This window comes from Pseudonaja textilis, chromosome 1, assembly GCF_049901715.1.
Source record: "Pseudonaja textilis isolate UNSWEBS1 chromosome 1, rPseTex1.2, whole genome shotgun sequence".
Taxonomy (NCBI): domain Eukaryota; kingdom Metazoa; phylum Chordata; class Lepidosauria; order Squamata; family Elapidae; genus Pseudonaja; species Pseudonaja textilis.
In genome coordinates this window covers 128,825,394-128,845,949 of record NC_141990.1, presented here as the reverse complement: position 1 = coordinate 128,845,949, position 20,556 = coordinate 128,825,394, and the positions used below count along the sequence as shown (strand labels likewise).

The window sequence follows — 20,556 nt, the reverse complement described above, 5'->3', positions numbered from 1 at the left end:
AATCTAAAAGGTCAGCAAACAATTTTACATTTTTTTTGTAACTTCTAAAGTTTCCAGGAGGCTTTCATCAGGTTAAGTGGTTAAAGAAACCCAGAAAAAAAGAACAGAATGGAGGAGTATTGTTGATATTAACTGTTTTACTGTTTTGCAGTCTTAGATAATTTATTTGAAATATATCATGCAGGGTAGGTGATATTAGTTGTAATATTATCAAGTTACATCCATCCAAATAATGACAAAATAATTGTTATTTTCCTCCTTTTTTTCTGGAGTTTTCATAATCACACGCGATTAAAAGCTTTTGTAAACTAAGTTTGCAATCATTACACAAATGTCTTGCCTCAATATGAATTTTGTATTATTTTAATGCTGTACAAAACATTTTATTTGAAATGTTCCAATTCAAAATGCTGTGTTCCAATTTTAAAAGCTGTTTCTGGCTATATCATAAGAATCCTGATATTCTTATGAACTTTCCAGAAATGTTTGAACTATTTTAATTAGTTTTCACTCTCAGTGAGATCAGAAATAGAAGTTTTGAAGTCAAATAGGAGAATTATGCATTTAAAGCATTGCAGACTTGAAACATTTTACACATTCCTAATTTTTTTCCATTCCTGATCAGCATGGCATTTTTACATATTATTTTATGAAGATTCCTACTCTGTTTGTTTTTAATGGTAACACTTTACATATATGCATGATTTAAACAAGATAAGTATCTAGATTAAAATAAAAAGCAGATATGACCATGGAACATAAAATCCAAAGCAATCCATAGATGATGTGATGGTTTAAATCATCAATATTATCACATAGATTAGAAATGATGTAATTCAGAAAATGTTCTGTCTTTTCTACTGGAAAATCTATCCTGTTTATTTTGATTGGCAACTATTCTGTCACTTCTTCAATCTACATGAGACCCTTTTTCCTGGAAATACCATCATAACAGTGAGAAATTTTGCATGAAAAATTTTTCTAGGGCAAAGCTGAGGACAAAACTACCAGATCAAAGTGATAAAAAAGAGCAATGTCACTTTCGCATTATACAAATCCACAATAATTTAACCGTTAATATTGGCTAAATTTATTCTAAGTTTTATTCAGTAAATAATTAACATAATCTTCTATATTGAATATTTTATTATTCATAACTTACCTACCTTGTGAATTTTAAATAGAACCTCACAGAGGTTATAGGTTTTTTCAGCTCGTATCCAGTCTAATGTGCTTACCTGTACAGCCAAAAGAAAACGTTATTACAGTTTCATACTTTTTTTGCTTAACAAAAAATTATCCTGCTATTATATATAGGGTTTTTTTTCCATTTCTTTGAAAAATTGTTAATCTTTTCATTTGTATACACTAGTTAGCTGAAAGCTGTGCACTAAGTTCTTTCAACAAGAGATGAGCATGAAGTTAGAAAGTAGTATTTGTAATGTTTTAATAGGTTTTTTTCCTTTTTAAATGACAAATAGTGGAAATTTTGGCTCTTAGCTAGATATTCAAATTCTTTGTATTTTGTTTTTTATGACCATTTTCTCATCAATGATATACTGAGCATTATCTGTACAATCTCAATAATTTCTTTGTACACTCACCGATTCTGTATTATATCTCTTATTCTTTTTCTCCTTTCATTTGTTTGTTCACTTATTCATTACTTTTTTTAAAAAAATAAGATTAAATCTACAAAATTAAAAACAAAACACCCCTCCACGTGTACTTTTTTTTTTTTAAAGCAGAGAACTTGTGGATATATAATTCCACACGTTATTTATCTTGAGGTAATAATACTAATTGTATCCTATCTTTATATGGGAAGAACACAAGTATAGAGATAAGTGGACAATTTGGGCCTTAAATATAATTTATGTATATATCCCATTTTTCTTTTGTGAAACTGTTTGAGTCATCAAGAAAACTTCCAAGAAGTTCCTAAACTGAACTAGCTGTGTTTGCTTTAACACCGGGATAGTATTATGGATCGACAGATTATTTTCTGGACAAACAGCAACAGAGAGGGCAAGATTCAGCCTATGCTATGTAATTAGCAGAAAATAGGAAAGTTCATTTGAGGATACCCTCCATATGTTCATAGTATGTTAAACATTTTGATCAATCAAGCCATTGATCAAGTTTCCTTTTAAAAAAAAACTATTATAGAGATTTCCAGCACTGCTTCAATCTTGTGTCATAGTTTTATACAAGCTTCATTCCACAAACCCTGAATTTTTGCTGAATATGTGCTCTGTTTCTGATAATACCTAAAACCACACGTGGTCATATTTATTCAGATCTTAATTCAGAGTTCAGTTTCTTTCATCATGGTTACAACAGCAGAAGGAGAATTAGTTTCTTTGCTCTGGTACTGTTATTATTAGATTTTTTTTTAATGCAGAATGAGCCTCAATTAAATAGCTGAAACCAAAATGCTTTCTATAACCTAGTTTTGGGGAAAGTAATGGAATGCCTTCAATTCAGGAACATCTGTGGGAGAGGGGTTGAGTGTCGGTCAGAGTATTGCACACAAGCCTTTTATACGTGTATTCCAATACAGCATGTGTGACCTCCCAAAGAATTTTGGGGTGTGATGCTGCAGTTCAGATTTTGCCATTCTGATGAAAGGAGGAAGAATCTCTCTGTATGTCATTCCTTGAAGTTGATCTGTGTTTTGCTATTCTTGCTATAGATCGGTAGAACAATTTTTTCACTCTCAGAATTGGAGTTGACTCACCTATATTTCCTACTTTATATCAGGCTTAACACAATAAATGTTTAAAGAATACATCACCTAGTGCATTTGGGATCATTTTTAATTGCACACTCATTTAAAGATGATCAAGGCTAAAATAAACAGAACTGAGCATATTCTAAGCATTGTATACAAAAACGAATGAAATAGTGAAATGTGTAGTAGTTATGTATGGTCAACATTTACACTGGTGATGTTTTATAACCTCTCAAGTGAAAAACCACTTATAATACGGAGAAAAAAACTCAATAAGGAAATGGACAGTATATGCAATTTTTTTTTCTGAAGACTATCATGCTTTCCCAAGCTTTACAAGGCACTATGCAACAATGTTTGTGTGTGTGCATTTTATGTGTGTATTTCTAGTCAACAAGAAACTAAGAAAATGTAAATCTCCAAATCTGAAACACTAGAAAATAAGCTCCCCTGAATACAATGGGATTTCCAAGTAAATATGCATATTCAATAAAGCAATAATTCTTCATTTCTGATTTCAGAATTATAGTGTATGTGCCCAAATGCAAATACTTATAGTGTTTCTGATATATAACACTGGTAGAACTCTAGGAAAATGAATAATTTCTTTATATCATCTCTGTAAAATGATTTAAAGATTATCATATTTTACAATTTTAAAGATACTTTTAATATCCTTATTTCAAGGAGCTTGAACTCGGTATTCTTTGTCTTGTTAATGTGTTATTTTGCAAACCAGTGAGACTTGCCTATAAAACAAACCTCCCAGAGTTTTTCCATTACTATCAAATTTAAAATCTTCTAAAAGTAAACATAATTAAAATGAATTAGAAGTGGGCAATGCCTGGTAATAGCTTATTGAGAACATTCTCAATTCACTGTTTTATTTAACACGATAGAGTCTAGAGGTCAATAGTATGAAAGACTTTTGTTGGCAACAAGACAAAAGCATAAAACTTAATTTTCAATCCCTAATTAGCCTCTTGAGCCATCATGGTTGCAAAATAATTGCAAAGACTATACCTACTTAATTCTTGAAAAGTTGTTTAATCCTACAGAGTCCTGTTCAGTCCTGCTTATAAGAAAAAACCATAATTTTAACTTCTTACAAAGGCAGAACAGAACCCAATATCACTAAACCTGTGAGCTTTTATAATTAATATACAAGTGAGACTCAATTTTAGTAGTTTGATTGATGGGTGAACAATTCAAAGCATAAGCAAGGCTACATTAAAGTGGTAGAAAAAAGCACTATCTCAAATTAGTAATAATATTTTTTCAAAGCTGATATAAATATATAAATTGATTTTTAAAGGCAGCTCATTAGAATTGTTGAACCTGCAACTAGAGGAATTAATTTAATTTCCCCACTGGTTCTGAAAAAAAGTCAAAGTAGGAAACATTAGGTTGCTGTTTATCATCAGCCAACTTCATTGCTTAAACACCTTTTGCCAATTTAGTCTGAGCAAATTACAGATTTACAACTTTACGCATCTGAATTTTTAATTACATTTGCATCACAGTGAGAACATGAATCAAGTGTAAAGAAAATAATGTGAAAATTGCATTCCTAAAACACTTTGAATGCTATTCTGCGACCCACTTATACAGAAGCACTCTTGAATTCCAAAGGCTTCATTTATAGATAAGCTTATACTGAACTGCAAGCTTAACATTAACATTTTATTGGATTCATGTGGGACTTAGTTCTGAATAAATATATGAGAGTTTAGAGTCAAATTGTAGATGTTGCTAGTCAGGAGGTTTAATAAAGGTACTTATTTTGGTTACTTTTATTGTATTAAATTCTGAACTGAGAGGTAATTTTGCACATGACCTGAATTAGTTGTAAATGGTTATTACATTAGTTTTTTTGTTGAGAGTGGGTCTGATGTGATGCAGGCAACAATCAAATTACCAAAAATATTGTGATGATTCATCCCCTAATTTATAAATTGAAATAATTAATAAGAATGGGTAGAAATGTCACCTATCACATGGGTGTCAAACTCACGGCATCACATTGCTGTCATGTGATGTTTGCAATAGTTTTCCCATTCATGGAGCTGAGATGGGTGTGGTCTGCGTGTGACGCATCTGGCCTGAAGGCTGCCAGTTTGACACCTCTGACCTACAGCAATAGTTGTTGCTTATGTAACCTTTCTGCAGGTTAGAGGAGAGCTTGCTTCCTATTTATATCTTTGGTGCTTCCAAGTTAGATCTGGGTCTGGAGTAGCCAGGGTTACCATCAACAGCTCCCTACTTTTTGGTGACTCCTTTCTAACTGTTTTCTTCTGGGGGGTTTTTGGAAAGCTTTTTCCTTCATAGGAACAAAATTCACAAGAGAAGAAGACAACAAGAACTTACTCTTCCTGGATATTGTCATATAGGAAACAATGGTGGGTAACCAACCCAAATATATTGAAAAATAACCCATGGTGACCAAGTGCTTCAAAAGGAGCTGCACTGAATCCCACCAAGCTCAAGGATGACTCAGCCTTCCATCCTTCCAAGGTCTCAAATTGTTGGAGGCAATATGCTGACTCTGTAAACCGCTTAGAGAGGGCTGTAAAACACTATAAAGCAGTATAAAAGTCTAAGTGCTATTGCTATTATTCAGTCAAGCAAAAACACACCGCAGTATCCCAAAGGAAGCAGGCTACTTATACAACCTCTTCAAATGCAATTGATACTGATGCAACTTTTATTAGCACAAAACCTTTCATAATACAGCCATTACAATCCATTAAAAGGATAACTTTACCATATATAAAACACTTATCTGAGACAACCAGAGGACTATTAAAATGCTTTTGCACTGATCACTTGCATACAAACTAATGAAATCCCTAAAAAACATCCTCAAACAAACTGAAAGATGTAGTAACCAGAAAAGAATCAAAAGGAGTCATCTATTATGAACAACACAAGGACTGTAATAGCTACTACATAGAACAAACCAATACAACACTGGCCAGCAAGCAGATTGTTTCCTGAATAAGTCTCCAGACAATTTATGGGTAGCAATACACTCATATATTTTAAGACAGAAAATTATTAAATGTTCTAAAACTAAAAATTACAAATATTAACATGTAGGCCTAAAATATTTTAATCTATGACTTAATTCTTTAAAATAGTTAACTAAATAGAGTAAAAACTTGCTCCAAATCAAATTCTTACCACATACAGGAATTATGTAATTTATCATGTCATGTTGGGGAGAATCACTTTTCTCTTTAACTTGGGTACCCTAACTGCAAATTCAATTTATTTTTAACATTCCAATTCCTCATATCATCAAAGAACCAAAATAATTAATCATCCCTATATTTAGCTTACAACCAGCATTCAAATGGGTAATGCGGCTGTTATGTCCTGAGGACTCAAGGAGTTCTCACTCAGGTCCACTCACTTTGTGTGGGCGTTATTCCCCCATTCCCATTGGTCGGTTCTCCCCAGCAGCCAGCTATAAAAGCAGGCTGCGGGGTCCAACTGGCTGCTGATTGCTGCGAGCCAGTTCCAGGCTTGGCAAGCACGGTCAGCCCTTTATTTGTAAAATAAAGTACTGTTGCACTCATGCTCTGGTTCAGCCTCTCATTGCTCAAACTTAACACTGGCGACGAGGATGGGATGGCTACCAGAAGCACCTTGCAACCGCTGAGTCACTAGCCACCGATCTACAGCCCAGAGAGAGCGATCGGCTGGCAACAAGGGAAACGCTGATCCGCAGCCAGAGAGAGCGGTCAGCTAGCGAAACGAGCGATCAAAAAGAGCAAACGCAGATCCGCAGCCAGAGAAAGCGGTCTGAGTCAAATAGTTAGAAGCGTCTGTAGCCGCTTGTTAGCCTCGCTACGGGGAAAGTGAAGCGCTGCGAGCCGCAGCCGCTCTGCATTTGGCTCGAAATTCAAGCGGGTGTCATTTGAATTTCGAGCCAGTAGGAATCACAGCACAGCGCTGTAGAGAGTCACTAACGCCCACTTTTTGGCGCGAATCAAGACACCTCCAACGGCTAGCAGCCAACGTGGTAACCCAGAGAGAGAGAAAGAGAGGGTAGCAAAAACCTCTCCAGAGCTGATATCACTAGTAACTCACGAGCGTTCGTAGTCCCAGAGAGATTTCTCCCGCAGGTAGCCCAGCTGTTCCAGCACCATGAGTTCCAATCCAGTATTCCCGGCGTTTAAACCAGACGAAGAGAAGTGGGAATCGTATAAGAACCGTTTCAATCATTACATCGATGCGGTCGGCCTGTCGGATGCGGGAGAGCATCGGAAAAAATCCTATTTCCTAATCTACTGCGGAGCCACCGTTTACGATACCGCTGCAGCACTCGTGGCGCCGAGAGAATTGAAAAGCGTTCCGTGGTCCGAGTTGCTTGAGATCCTCACTAACCACTACGCTCCCAGGCCTTCACAAATCGCCAGGAGGTTCACGTTCCGAATGAGGAAGCAATCAAGTAAGGAGACCATCAACCAATATATGGCCGCCCTCAGAACAGCAGCCCTGCACTGCGGGTTTGGAACATACCTGGAGGACATGCTCCTCGATCAATTGGTTTGTGGGGTCAAGGATCTCAACCTACAGAGGCGACTGCTAGCTAAAAAGACCTCAACCTCGCGCAGCGTAGAGGAGGCCCTAGCAGCCGAGCTAGCAATGAACTCAGCCACCGAAATTCAGGGCCCAAGCGCCAAGCTAGCAGCGTTCCCAGTCCATTCCGAAGAGGTGGAAGTGGAGGAAGGCCACAACGATGAGAACGATGTCCATCGCCTCACCAATGACAGACGGTCGCAGGTAGGGGCCAAACAAGAATACACCGGTCCACCCAAGCACATCACCCTGTGCCTAGCCTGTGGGGGATCACATCAAAGGGCCACCTGCAAGTTTAAAGGAGCCGTTTGCAACAACTGCCATAAGAGGGGCACATTGCGAGAGTCTGCCAAGCCCCCAAAGCGCTGCACAAAGACCCCGTCCTCGCACTCGGGACCACAGAGGCAAGTATTAAACTGTCGCACGCACCGCCTTGCCAGGCGACTTGCCACTCTGTTAGTAAAATTTCTCTCTCCGTTTCCCTAGAAGGTAAACCGTGCCACATGGAGGTTGACACAGGGTCAAGCGCTCTCAATAATCTCGTGGAACACCCTCAAGAGACTCCACCCCAGCCTATCTACTACCCGGCTTCAGAGATGCCAGTTCGGTCTGAAGGACTACCAGGGAAGGCCATTCCCGTGATCGGCAGAGGCAAGTTCTTTGTCAGTTTTAGAGCTTTTAAAGGCCACCTACCTCTAGTGGTAGTTAACGGCAATCTACCCACCTTATTGGGGCTCGATAGGTTTCCCCACCTCGGCCTAGGGTTAACAGGAGTCCATGCTGTCTCAACCTCAGACACTGACTCCTTATTCGCTGACTATGCAGATGTGTTCAGCGAGGAGCTGGGTGTTATAATGGAACCCCCATCTCGTTCACCGTTGACCCCCAGGCAGTCCCAATCAGATTAAAACCACGTAGAGTTCCATTTGCTATTCGACCAAAACTAGACGCTGAATTAGATAAGCTACTAAAACAAGGGGTCATTGAGCCAACAGATTTCGCCAAGTGGGAGACGCCCATTGTCACACCCTCAAAAAGATGGTAGCCTGAGAATTTGCTCGGACTACAAGACAACAATCAATAAATATTTACAAGTTAGCGCCTACCCCGTGCCCGTCATTCAGCACTTATTGCACACATTCGAACCGGGCAGTATTTTTGCTAAATTGGACATGTCTCAAGCATATCAACAGTTCCCTGTTGATAACCAAACACGGAACTTCAGACCATCGTCACTCACAGGGGTGCCTTCCGATGCAAGCGTCTCCAATTTGGCGTAAGTGTTGCCCGGGTATTTTTCAATCCCTCATGGAGCGGATTTTACAGGGCCACCCTGGTGTAGTACCCTACTTGACGACATCTTGGTCTCGGCCAGGGACAGACCCCAACTCTTCCAGAGAGTGCGAGCAGTGTTAGAGAGGTTCAGACAGCATGGCCTCAAGTTAAAAAAAGAAAAATGCGCCATTGCCACTAGACAGGTGGACTTTCTGGGTTATAAAATTGACGCCTCTGGCATTCACCCCTGGAGTCCAAGGTCAGGGCGATCCACGAAGCTCCCACACCGACCTCCAAAGCGGAGCTACAAGCTTTCTTGGGACTCCTAAACTTTTATGCATCCTTTTTGCCCCATAAAGCCTCAGTAGCCGAACCCCTACACAGATTACTAGACAAAAAGTCACCATGGCACTGGGGGCATAAAGAAGACCAGGCATTTAACGCCGTCAAATCACTACTTACGTCAGAGGCAGTGCTCATCCAATTCGACCCCAACCTTCCTTTAGTACTGGCAGCAGACGCATCTATTTCACGTGGTCTGCAAATATTGGCTCTATCTTGTAATGAGATGATTGGGAATCTGCTTTTTTGCATCATTTTACACATTTGCTCAAATCAGACATGAGTAAAGATTATATGATCATCACTTTTTATTGGAAGGACAAATACTTTTCTTCTTGAAAATGGGATGTAATTCTTGTAAGGTCTTTGGTGCTCTCTGAGCTTGGTTAACTTGCAGATGTTTCAATACCCAGGTACAATTACCTACTACCATCAGTGCTAGAAAGGAGTGGGGTTTGCTCTCTGTTTATATACAAAGAGTTGCTCTGTCAGTGTGGGAGGGAGTGTCCTTGATTAGGTTGTTGTTTACTGTTTGATTGTCTGAGTTGATAGTTCCTTAGACCAAGCTAAGTCCAAGAATGCTAGAGAATTCTTGGAAGCCTGGCACTCAGACAAATCACATCAACAGGCACATAGAGATAATCAACTTCTACATACCATTCAAAAGAGACAATAAAAATTTAAAGTCCCTAACATCTCCTTGCCAGCAATTATCACAATGAAGCAAAGATTAACATAAAGATTAATACTAGATCAACAATTAAGCAATAAGCAATAAACTACCAAATTCCTAGATTAGTATTGCTTATTTCAAATAGTAAATGACAGCTTAATCAAGGAACTACCAAGAATACTCCCACCAACATTACAGGGCAAGCCACTTGTATATGAACAGACAGTAAACCCCTTCCCTTTGTAATACTGATGATGTTAGATGGCAGGGTAATGAAATGTCTACAATAAGATAACCATGCTCAGAGAGTACCAAGGACTCCATAGTTCAATTCTGAGCTACAAATATTCTCTTCTATTGCATTTAATTCTGGCTAGCCATTTCACTGATTTCATAACCAACAGAACTTCTATATCCATCTGTCCTTTAACATCTAATATACTTTGACTAATATATACGTGTGTGTGTGTGTGTGTGTATACATACATACATACACACACACATACATACATAGATACATACACACACTGCTCAAAAAATAAAGGGAACACAAAAATAAAACATCCTAGATCTGAATGAATGAAATATTCTTATTACTTTGTTCATTACATAGTTGAATGTGCTGACAACAAAATCACACAAAAATTATCAATGGAAATCAAATTTAGCAACCCATGGAGGACTGGATATGGAGTTACACTCAAAATTAAAGTGGAAATGTCCTTAAAACAAGTCAAAATGAGGCTCAGTAGTGTGTGTGGCCTCCACATGCCTGTATGACCTCCCTACAATGCCTGGGCATGCTCCTGATGAGATGGCGGATGGTCTCCTGAGGGATCTCCTCCCACATCTGGACTAAAGTGTCCCCCAACTTCTAGACAGTCTGTGGTGTAATGTGGTGTTGGTGGATGGAGTGAAACATGATGTCCCAGATGTGCTCAATTGGATTCAGGTCTGGGAACAGGCGGGCCATTCCATAGCATCAATGCCTTCATCTTGCAGGAACTGCTGACATACTCCAGCCACATGAAGTCTAGCATTGTCTTGCATTAGGAGGAACCCAGGGCCAACCGCACCAGCATATGGTCTCACAAGGGGTCTGAGGATCTCATCTCAGTACCTAATGGCAATCAGGGTACCTCTGGTGAGCACATGGAGGGCTGTGTGGCCCCCTAAAGAAATGCCACCCCACAGCATTACTGACCCACTGCCAAACAGGTCATGCTGGAGGAAGTTGCAGGCAGCAGAACATTTTCCATGGCGTCTCCAGACCTGTCACATCTGTCACATGTGCTCAGTGTGAACCTGCTTTCATCTGTGAAGAGCACAGGGTGCCAGTGGCGAATTTGCCAATCTTGGTGTTCTCTGGCAAATGCCAAACATCCTGCACGGTGTTGGGCTGTAAGCACAACCCCCACCTGTGGACATTGGGCCCTCATACTACCCTCATGGAGTCTGTTTGTGACTGTTTGAGCAGCCACATGCACATTTGCAGCCTGCTGGAGGTCATTTTGCAGGGCTCTGGCAGGGCTCATCCTGCTCCCCCTTGCACAAAAGTGGAGGTAGCAGTCCTGATGCTGGGTTGTTGCCCTCCTACGGCCTCCTCCACGTCTCCTGATGTACTGGCCTGTCTCCTGGTAGTGCCTCCATGCTCTGGACACTAGGCTGACAGACACAGCAAACCTACTTGCCACAGCTCTCATTGATGTGCCATCCTGGATGAGCTGTACTAAGTGAGCCACTTGTGTGGGTTGTAGACTCCGTCTCATGCTACCACTAGAGTGAAAGCACCACCAGCATTCAAAAGTGACCAAACTATCAGCCAGAAAGCATAGGAACTGAGGAGTGGTCTGTGGTCACCACCTGCAGAACCACTCCTTTATTGGGGATGTCTTGCTAACCGCCTATGCTTTCCACCTGTTGTCTATTCCATTTGCATAACAGCATGTGAAATTGATTGTCAATCAGTGTTGCTACCTAAATGGACAGTTTGATTTCACAGAAGTGTGATTGACTTGGAGTTACATTGTGTTGTTTAAGTGTTGTGTTGTTCCCTTTATTTTTTTGAGCAGTGTTTGTATGTGTGTGTGTGTGTGTGTGTGTGTGTATAGATAGATATGGCATTCAGCTTTGTTCGGGTATTTTCCCACGTCATTATAGTTGTGCTTTTAAAGTTGTAGCAACGTATCGGAAGAATCTCATCTGCCATCATCAGGCTTCTGTATTGTGTACAATACAGAATACACAATATATATATATATATATATATATGTATGTATGTATGTATGTATGTAGATTTTCACAGGTACAGGTATGTAGGTCTAGGTGTATTTGGGTCTTTTCCCATGTAAGATTAAGAGTATCTTGGAGACGTTTTAGCAAGGTCCCACTTTCCATCCTCAGGCTGGTGCTTTCGGCTTCATGCCAGTGCATGAAGTGGTATATATATATATATATATATATGATAGGTGTAGTCAAAGTCCTCTACATTAGAGCCATCTGGTAGTGTCCGTTTGGAGAAAATTATGCAACTAGGACTTGTCAAGGTTTTTTCTAAACCATCTGCTCATGTAAGCAAATTGGAGGAAGCATACCTCCAATTATTTGGGTTAACCTGACCCAATAATTAAACAGAATAAAACAGTGGGCCTCTGAGTTCATCTTAGTGGGCAATCTGAGTTCAGCTGTGATGGTATGTGGTAGGGAAACTCTTGATGTTCCTAAGACCAAATATAGAAAATGATTTTGGACTGTTTCAATTCCCTTAACTGTTAACAAACCTCTATATTTGGCACTAAAGGTCAGGAAGGACAGCCTCTTTGCGTTAGAAGTCTTCATGATTGGTTTAAGTGAACCTGGATCCCTTTAATTCAACTACCTGTTCAAAATTTAAATACACGCAATTACCTTCAGCTAGTTCCTTTTTATCTGAGAAATACTGAGATAAGGAAAATATCCAACCTGTCTTATTTTATAGGAATTTTAAAATCACTTACATTGCTTCCTTTCCTGCCAAAAACCATCATTTTTGATGTCGTACTACTAATTACTAGATTTATAAGATACATCCCTGAATAACAACTGGCCATTAGAAGACATGATGAAAATTTGTTCATCTCTCTACCCGCTGACAAATTCAAAATTATTTCAAATAGGAAAGTGTCACATTTTAGATCAAACCAAATCTAAAAATGCTAGTGAGTTCCTGATTTGTGCAAGTTCCTAGAGGCATTATGACAAACCAGACATCAACAGACATAATGATAAAACTCACTGGCATACCATTTAAAAGATAGAGGCAATCAAAAGCCTAGAAAGAAAGGAAGTGGTCTAGAACAGTGTCCCCCAGCCTTTTTTGTGCCACGGCCCGGTACCGGCATCACAAAATGATCCATGGCCCAGTACCAGCATCAGCATCCATGACAAAGCAAGGCGAGCCAAGCGACCGGCCAGCCAGCCATCCCCCGCTTCTCCCCACCACCTTCAACTCCTCCTTTGTATCTTTGTCAATGGGCTTCGCTTTGGGACGGCTTCGGGACGGTTGCTCAGCTCGCCTTGCCTTGGGTGCTGAAAGAATCTCGTGCCTTAGTTTCGTTCGAAGCCCCCCCTTCGATGAAACTAAGGCGCGAGGATTCCTTCAGGACCCAAACACCACTTTCCAACCGGAAAAGCTCACCCGGAAGCACTTTCTCATCAAAAAAGATGGCGGCGCCCAGCAAACTGGCGACCAGGTAGGAAATGTTCCACGGACCGGTACCGGTCCGCGGTCTGGTGGTTGGGGACCCCTGGTCTAGAATACATCCTCTCCAGCAGCCAACATTCAATAAGCAGCACAGAGAACCAGATAAATGATCAGGATTGTATACCTCTATATATTTATCTAGGGTCCTCTACCAGAGGCCTGGGAGTTTGAGGTTCTGCACAGTATCTAACAATGCGGCTCTTCTGGACAGAGAGCTCTGAGGTTGTTCTTGGGACATGTTGGAGTTATTTTCCCTGTTTAGGAGTCATGGCCCCAAGTGCTCCTACCACCCATGGGACCACTTTGGACTTTCTTTTCCACTTCCTCTCCTGATCCTCCTTCAGACCCTTATTCTCATCCTCCATCCTTATGTTGCTGTCACCTTATGTTGCTATCACTACCGCTGTCTTCTGGTCCCTGCTACTACCACAATGTCTGGCTGATTGGCTAGTAACTGGTTGTCTGAATCTGGAAGTCCCAAAGGATCTTAGTCTTGTTGTTCTGTGGAATCTCCCACGTAGTCCATACACTATGCATATGTTCCTGTATACAATGCCAGCTACTTGTTTGTGCTGTTCATTGTATGCTGTTCCTGCTTGCATCTTACACCCGTGTAAGTATTATGTGTTGGACTGTCTCTGAATCCTTTCTGCATAATCTGCTTCTTGCATCCAGTCTAGTGTGGTATGTAATTGTACTTGTACAGATCTGGTGCTAAGGTTCTTATGCTACTATGATCAATGCCTTGATGCTGTTTTTAGTTCAGCCCTTTCCAGCCACTGATACAATGTCCCAATGTCAGGCATCAATCATCATCTTTCAATGGTACATCCCATACAAAATCTTGTTTATCATGGCACTTCCTGTGCTTGTTCTTCCTTCCATGTCTCCTGTTGCCTCAGACATTGTCTCAAGCTCATCTTTGGGTACCATCTTGGGCGCGATGCCATGAATAATGGACACATTGATGTTCTTGGTTTCATTCAGGACAGAGGCTTTGACACCCTCTTTCTGGCTTGTGTGTGGTCTCTAGTTGTTGGACTAAGTATGGAAACCTCCATACATTGTGAGACCTACCAGAACTTCAGATCAGCAACTTCTATGCCCTCTTTTGGCCAACTCACTATAATGGTAGCGTAGCTGACAAGGCATTCATGTTGATAGTGAGGATCTTATTCTTCCCAATGATCTGGTTCTTCAAAACCTGTCTTTTTGTGTGGTGATATTTGGATGCTGCTGTCTTCCTTGTGTCTGTCTTCATCATGATTCCCATGTGACTATGGGATACCAAGATATTTGTAGTTAGTCCGAAGTTCTGCTATGTGGCTCACTGGTAGTTCCACCACATCAGTCTTAACCACCTTCCCTTTCTTGATTACCATCTGGCCAAACATACATACATACATGCATGCATATATACATATATACATACATCCAGCAAATTTTGCTTTCCCATGTACTGATATCTAAGATAGTAAGAAAACAACTACAGAAAAACAAGCAAGCTCCAAGGACACCAAGAACTCAAGAATAGTGCCATTCAAGCTGGCAAATGAAGTTATAATAAGTGAAAATATTTTTAACTTGCGTATTTCTTTTTTTATCCTTTCATGGCAATAGATTCTCACTCAATTATCTACTGCTTTTTGCTCTGGTCTTTAAATAACTTCCACTTGTGGATAGTTCTCATATTCTAAAGATAAAGAGAATTATTGAATAATAACAAAAAATTACCTTTGTTCATGCAATTTCTTTGCCTTATTAGAGGCAAATACTGTGTATCTATACATTTATATCTATGTATGAATGAAGAGGTCCCAAACTTTGGCTTCCCAACTAAAGTTCAGTCCTGAAATTATGGGTTTCTACTTTTTATCTAAAAACGTAAAATCTATCCACTATTCTATACATGGTGTCTCTACCAATCTTTTCAACATGTCTCTATTTTATATCTTCTTTGAAAATAATTTTGAAAGTGTAGCAATATATCTGATGTAGAGCATCCCTTAACACTGCCTAGTTAATGTTAGTGGCACCTCAGCTTCAAAAGATCTTACAGAATAAGTCATGCTTTGCCTCTGCACTTGTCTTCACTTTTCTTTTAAAAAGCCTTTGAATTTGATTACTTCCAGCCTTGTTTTACTCTGTTTTACATCATTCAATTCCCTACTAGGGTGATCTGGGTATAAAATGAGTATGAGGTCAGAATTGAAGACAAAGTGATCAGAACACTGGAAGTTATTTTACAGAGGGTAGGTTTATTGACTGGGAACTGATTAGAAGAATATAAAGAGAGACACTTTGGTGTAGAGGTTAACGCTACAGGCTAGAAAGTGGGAGATTGTGAGGTGAAGTCCTGCCTTAACCACAAAGGTCAGCTGGCTGAACGTGGGCTAGTCACTCTCTCTCAGTCTAACTCACCACATAGGGTTGTTGTTGTGGGAATAATAGGAGGAAGGTGTGTTGGATATGTTTGTCACCTTTAGTTATGTCTAAAATAAAAGCATGATATAAGTAAATAATTGGGTGTACAGGTGTGATATGCTATATTATTTATGAAACTCAGAAAACACAGTCTCTCAACTACCCGCAGTGCTACTTGTTAGCTTCTCAGACTGGGTCTGAAGAGAGTTACTTCAGACCTTGAGCTTGGGCCAGTGCAGGACCACAATATTAGTGAAAACAATAACAGGTAAGGTAAAGGTTCCCCTCAGACATACATGCTAGTCATTTCTGGCTCTGGGGGGGCGGTGCTCATCTCTGCTACAAAACCATTGCTGTCCAAAGACATCTCTGTGGTCATGTGGCCAGCATGACTAAACGCCAAAGGTGCATGGAACATTGTTACCTTCCCACTAAAGTGGTCCCTATTTTTCTTCTTGCATTTTTATATACTTTTGAACTGCTACTGTAGCAGTAGGTTGTAGGTTGACAGAAGCTGGGACAAGTAACAGGAGCTCACTTAATTATATGGTGCTAGGGATTCGAACCACTGAACTGCCAACCTTTCTGATCAACAAGCTCAGCATCTTAGCCATTGAGCACTGTAAAAGCTAATATTTTCACGTTGTGGTCTGAAACTGAGTTCAGACACTGTTAGCTCTGTTTAAACAGTTGAAAACATGTATTTATAAATGCATGAATGCATAAGCATATATCAATATGTATGCATATATTTGCAGAAAGAACAATAAGTGTTCCTAATTAGAAATATATTGTTTGGCTTCCATAGTCCTCAAGAAATGCTGCACTATTACTGACTTCATTTATATAATTTAGAGCAAGCACTATTCCTTTTAGGAAAGCAAAACTATCATAACCTTTTGATCATACTCTACAAAGGTAATTTCCATCAATATTATGGCAGCTTCTGTGAGCTCAGTCTTAAAAGAACAGATTTTTTGGGATAATGGACTAAAGCATCTAACCAAGACTGTAACCCAAGAAATTGATTAAACCTTTCTGATACGTCAGTTTTGTTTGAAAGTTTCCATTATGATCAAAGTCTCTCTTTTCTGTTGACTGTTTTTAGTGAAATCTTTATGCAGTTCTTAAATAATAGCCCATCAAGTCTGTCAGGGCTGACTCTCTGCTTTGTCCCTCTAATTCTGAATTCTTGAACATGCTGATCTTGGCAAGAAGAGCCCCTTTAATATTTAGTAGAGATATCAAACAATTCCACAGAAACAATTCTGTTTAAAAATATAACTCAGCCTTGAAAAGATCTGTATATGAGAAGAGTTTTCCCCCCTTTGATATTTGAGAGCACAAAAATCATTTGGAGGATGCAACATGGGAAACTTTATGTGAAGGCTCCCCACCTAGCCCAACTCTTTCTCCTCCACCTGCTTTCCATTTCACAGGTTTTCCTACGATCGGAAATGAATCCAACAGGGTGCTGCAGCTGCCAAAAAAGGCACACAGTCCTAGGTAGCATTAATGGAGGGACAGAATCAAGATCAGGTGAAGTGCTATTACAGGACTGTCAAATTCCCAGACTGTGGGCCAGATGCGTCATGCGCTGGCCATGCCCATGCCTGGTTTAGTGAATGGGAGAAAAGTCCTGTGACATTGCCATGACGACGTGAGCTTGACACCCCTGTTCTAGTACCACTTTATAATTCTTTGGTAAGGCCACGTTTTGAATATTGCAACCAGTTCTGATAGCCACAATAGGAAAAAAAAAGATGTTGAGACTTTAGAAGGAGTGAAGAGAGGAGCAACAAAGACGAGTAGGAGACTAGAAGTTAAAATATATGAAGAGCAATTGCAGGATTGGGTGACATGGTATCGGTCTTCCAATACTTGAGGGGCTGCCACAGAGAAGAGGGGTCTGTTTTCCAAAGCAACTGAAGGCAAGGAATAGAAGCAATGGTTGGAAACCAGTCAGAGAAACCCAACCCAGAAATAAGGAGAACTTTTCTGACAGTTAGAACACTTATTCTGTGGAATGGGTTGCCTTCAGAAGTTGTGGATATTCCATTACTGGAGGTTTTTATAAAAAGAGACTGGACAACCATTTGTCTGAAATAGTATTTGTGGATTTCCTACTTCTAGCAGGAGGTTAGGCTAGAAACAGGGGTCTCCAACCTTGGCAACTTTAAGACTTGAGGACTTCAACTCCCAGAATTCCTCAAAGCTAGCTGAGGAATTCTGGGAATTGAAGTCCACAAGTCTTTTTTTTTTGAAAGTTTTAGTTGGGTTTTCACAAAAACAAAAAACAAATAAAACATCTTTTTTGAAAATAGCATGGTCCCAGGTTATCACTTCTTCATACAGACACCAAACTCAATTTCATGCTCATTTTTATATTCTATTCCATATCTTATTACCGTTTTATATTTTCTACATAGTTTTTCCCCTCTTTTAATTTTCTCAACTTTATTTTAATTATCTCATCTCAATCAAATAATTATATTTATACTTCTGTCTGTCCTGTTTCAATTTCATATTATCTTTTCTTATTAAACAAATTTTTCCCTGTACTTACCAATTGGAGTATGACACCTTTATATCTTTTAATTTTATCCATTCAAACTCTTATTTAAGCTTCAATGTATACCTTTAAGATTATAGAATTCAATATAATACATAACTTCCAATCAAATTCTGCTTGGTGCATTCTTAAAATACACACTATATTCTTAAAAAGAAAAAATTATATATATATATATATATATGTAAATAAAGCACACATTCCATTCCAATTCAATTCTATCATTAATATTCATTAAAATCTTAACATCTTTAACATTTCTTTTCAATTAAATATCATACTTCCTTGGGAACACTTATAAACTTTCCATCGTTAATTCTCTTTTTCCATATTTCTCTTATATTTTTATAAATCATTACTAATAATTTAAAATGTTCCCATTTAATTCTCTCAATCATTTTAATTCATTTATTTATTACCAAACATTCAACTACATTACAGTAAATATTTATCCATCATTTTAATCATATTTTCTAAAATTATTTCTATTTATAATATAACAATGCTATCTTATATACCTTTGCAGAATCCCTTTTGCAATTAAATCTTTACCCATTATCTCTAAACAAGCTTATGGTTACAATCCTTATATCTTTTCCCTGTTTCTCCATTTCTTGTTTCTGCCTTTTACAACTTATTTTCCTTGCCTTCTTCCCCCTCTTCTTCTCTCTCCCCTTTTTACCCCCTCGTCTCTCTACTTCTAACTCTCTCATCTGTAATCCTCTCTTCTGTTGCTTTCTAATATTATACTTATCTTTCAAATTATTCTTCTTTTTGGTTGTTTTTTCTAGTCTTAAACCTTTCACTCTCTTTCCCCCCCTTTCTTTTTTACCCCCACTTAAAATTATTTGATCATTAAAGATGGCTTCTTCTTTGTCCCAATCTTCTTGTTCTGCAAGCATTTCTTGTTGTTTCTCATAGTTCCAGATCTCCATTTCTAAGAATTGAAATGTGAAGCCAAAAGAACCTCTCCCTTCTTGTGCATCTTCTTTCCATTTTTTAAGTTCCATTTTCAGTTCTTCTAAGAGCGATACCATTTTAAAGATTTTTAAACAACCACCCGGTTAATTTTAGTCATCCAGATGCAAAAAACAAAAATCACAAAGTAATCAAAATGATCCAAGGTTGTTTCTTTCTGCTTCTTTTTTCCACTTTCTCTTCCTGGGATTTTATTATTTTGTTACCAAGTTTCAATTAAGATGTATCTTTGAGGAATCTTGTTGAAATTTCACTGTAAGTTCCTTTTAGTTACAGTTCCATTCCTTAGTTCCAGGCAGTCTCCTCCATTTTTCCAGATCCTGCCCTTTTATTCTTTTTTTTTCTCCTTTCCTGCTTTTAAAACTTTTAAATATCCAGAAATCTTTATTATCCCTTTGATTTTATTTTCAGCTTAGATGCCTATTAATGTCAAAGTGGATTTTTTTTTTCAATTTCTTGCTTAAGTCTCTTAGCTGTCAGTATAAGGAAGGGAAGAAAAAAAAAAACCTAATCCTTTCCCTTCTCTCTCTCCTTCGCAGCTTCAAAATCTTCTTTGGGAACAATGTTATTAAATTTAAATTCCAGGGTACCTTATTTGTTGCTTTTGCTGTTTGACCCAGTCAACCAAAACTTTCTCTTTTTATCTTCCTCCTGCACATTCTTTTCCGGTTGAGTTCTTCTTTGTGGTGGCCATTTCTGACCACCGCTACAACCGCCTTCGGGAAAGGGAGTAATGGCCAGCTGGGGAGGAGAGATGCGGCTCTCCTCAACCCTGCAGGCAGTCTCCCCCTTCTTCACCACCTCTACGGGGTGGCTTAGCCCTGAAACCAGCCGGCTTGGGGCGCTCCAGTGGCGAGCACGGATCAAAGCCTTGCAGAGACAAGGTTTCGGTCTGTCGCTGAAGAAACTCAAACCAGAAGCCCCCAGTCCACAAGTCTTAAAGTTGCCAGTGTTGGAGACCCCTGGACTAGAAGACTTTCAAGGTTCCTTCCAACTCTATTATTCTGCTTCTTCCCATCATTTTAGAACACTGAGGGGGATGTCTTTGTGTCTGCCAAAGATTCTTTGCTTTTTTTCTGCAAAACAAAATATTAACTTTTCCAAGTAAATGGCAGAAACCATTGTTTCCTGCTTTTCTGAGAGACAAAATATTGAGATCAATTCCTCAATAAAAAAACTTGCTAATCAGTAGCAAGCAACTCCAGAAAAGGAAGGAAACTGAAAGAGCT

The 20,556-nt window shown here is 39.1% G+C and overlaps 1 protein-coding gene across 1 annotated transcript in view; it reads right to left on the bottom strand.

Annotated features, from left to right (window-relative positions):
* The window catches only part of SNTG2 (syntrophin gamma 2), a 180,892-nt gene that overhangs the window by 28,972 nt on the left and 131,364 nt on the right, over positions 1-20,556 (bottom strand). The window contains exon 13 of the mRNA XM_026726560.2: positions 1,167-1,238. Coding sequence (XP_026582345.2) covers positions 1,167-1,238 — 72 coding nt within the window. The remainder of the gene's footprint in view (positions 1-1,166; positions 1,239-20,556) is intronic.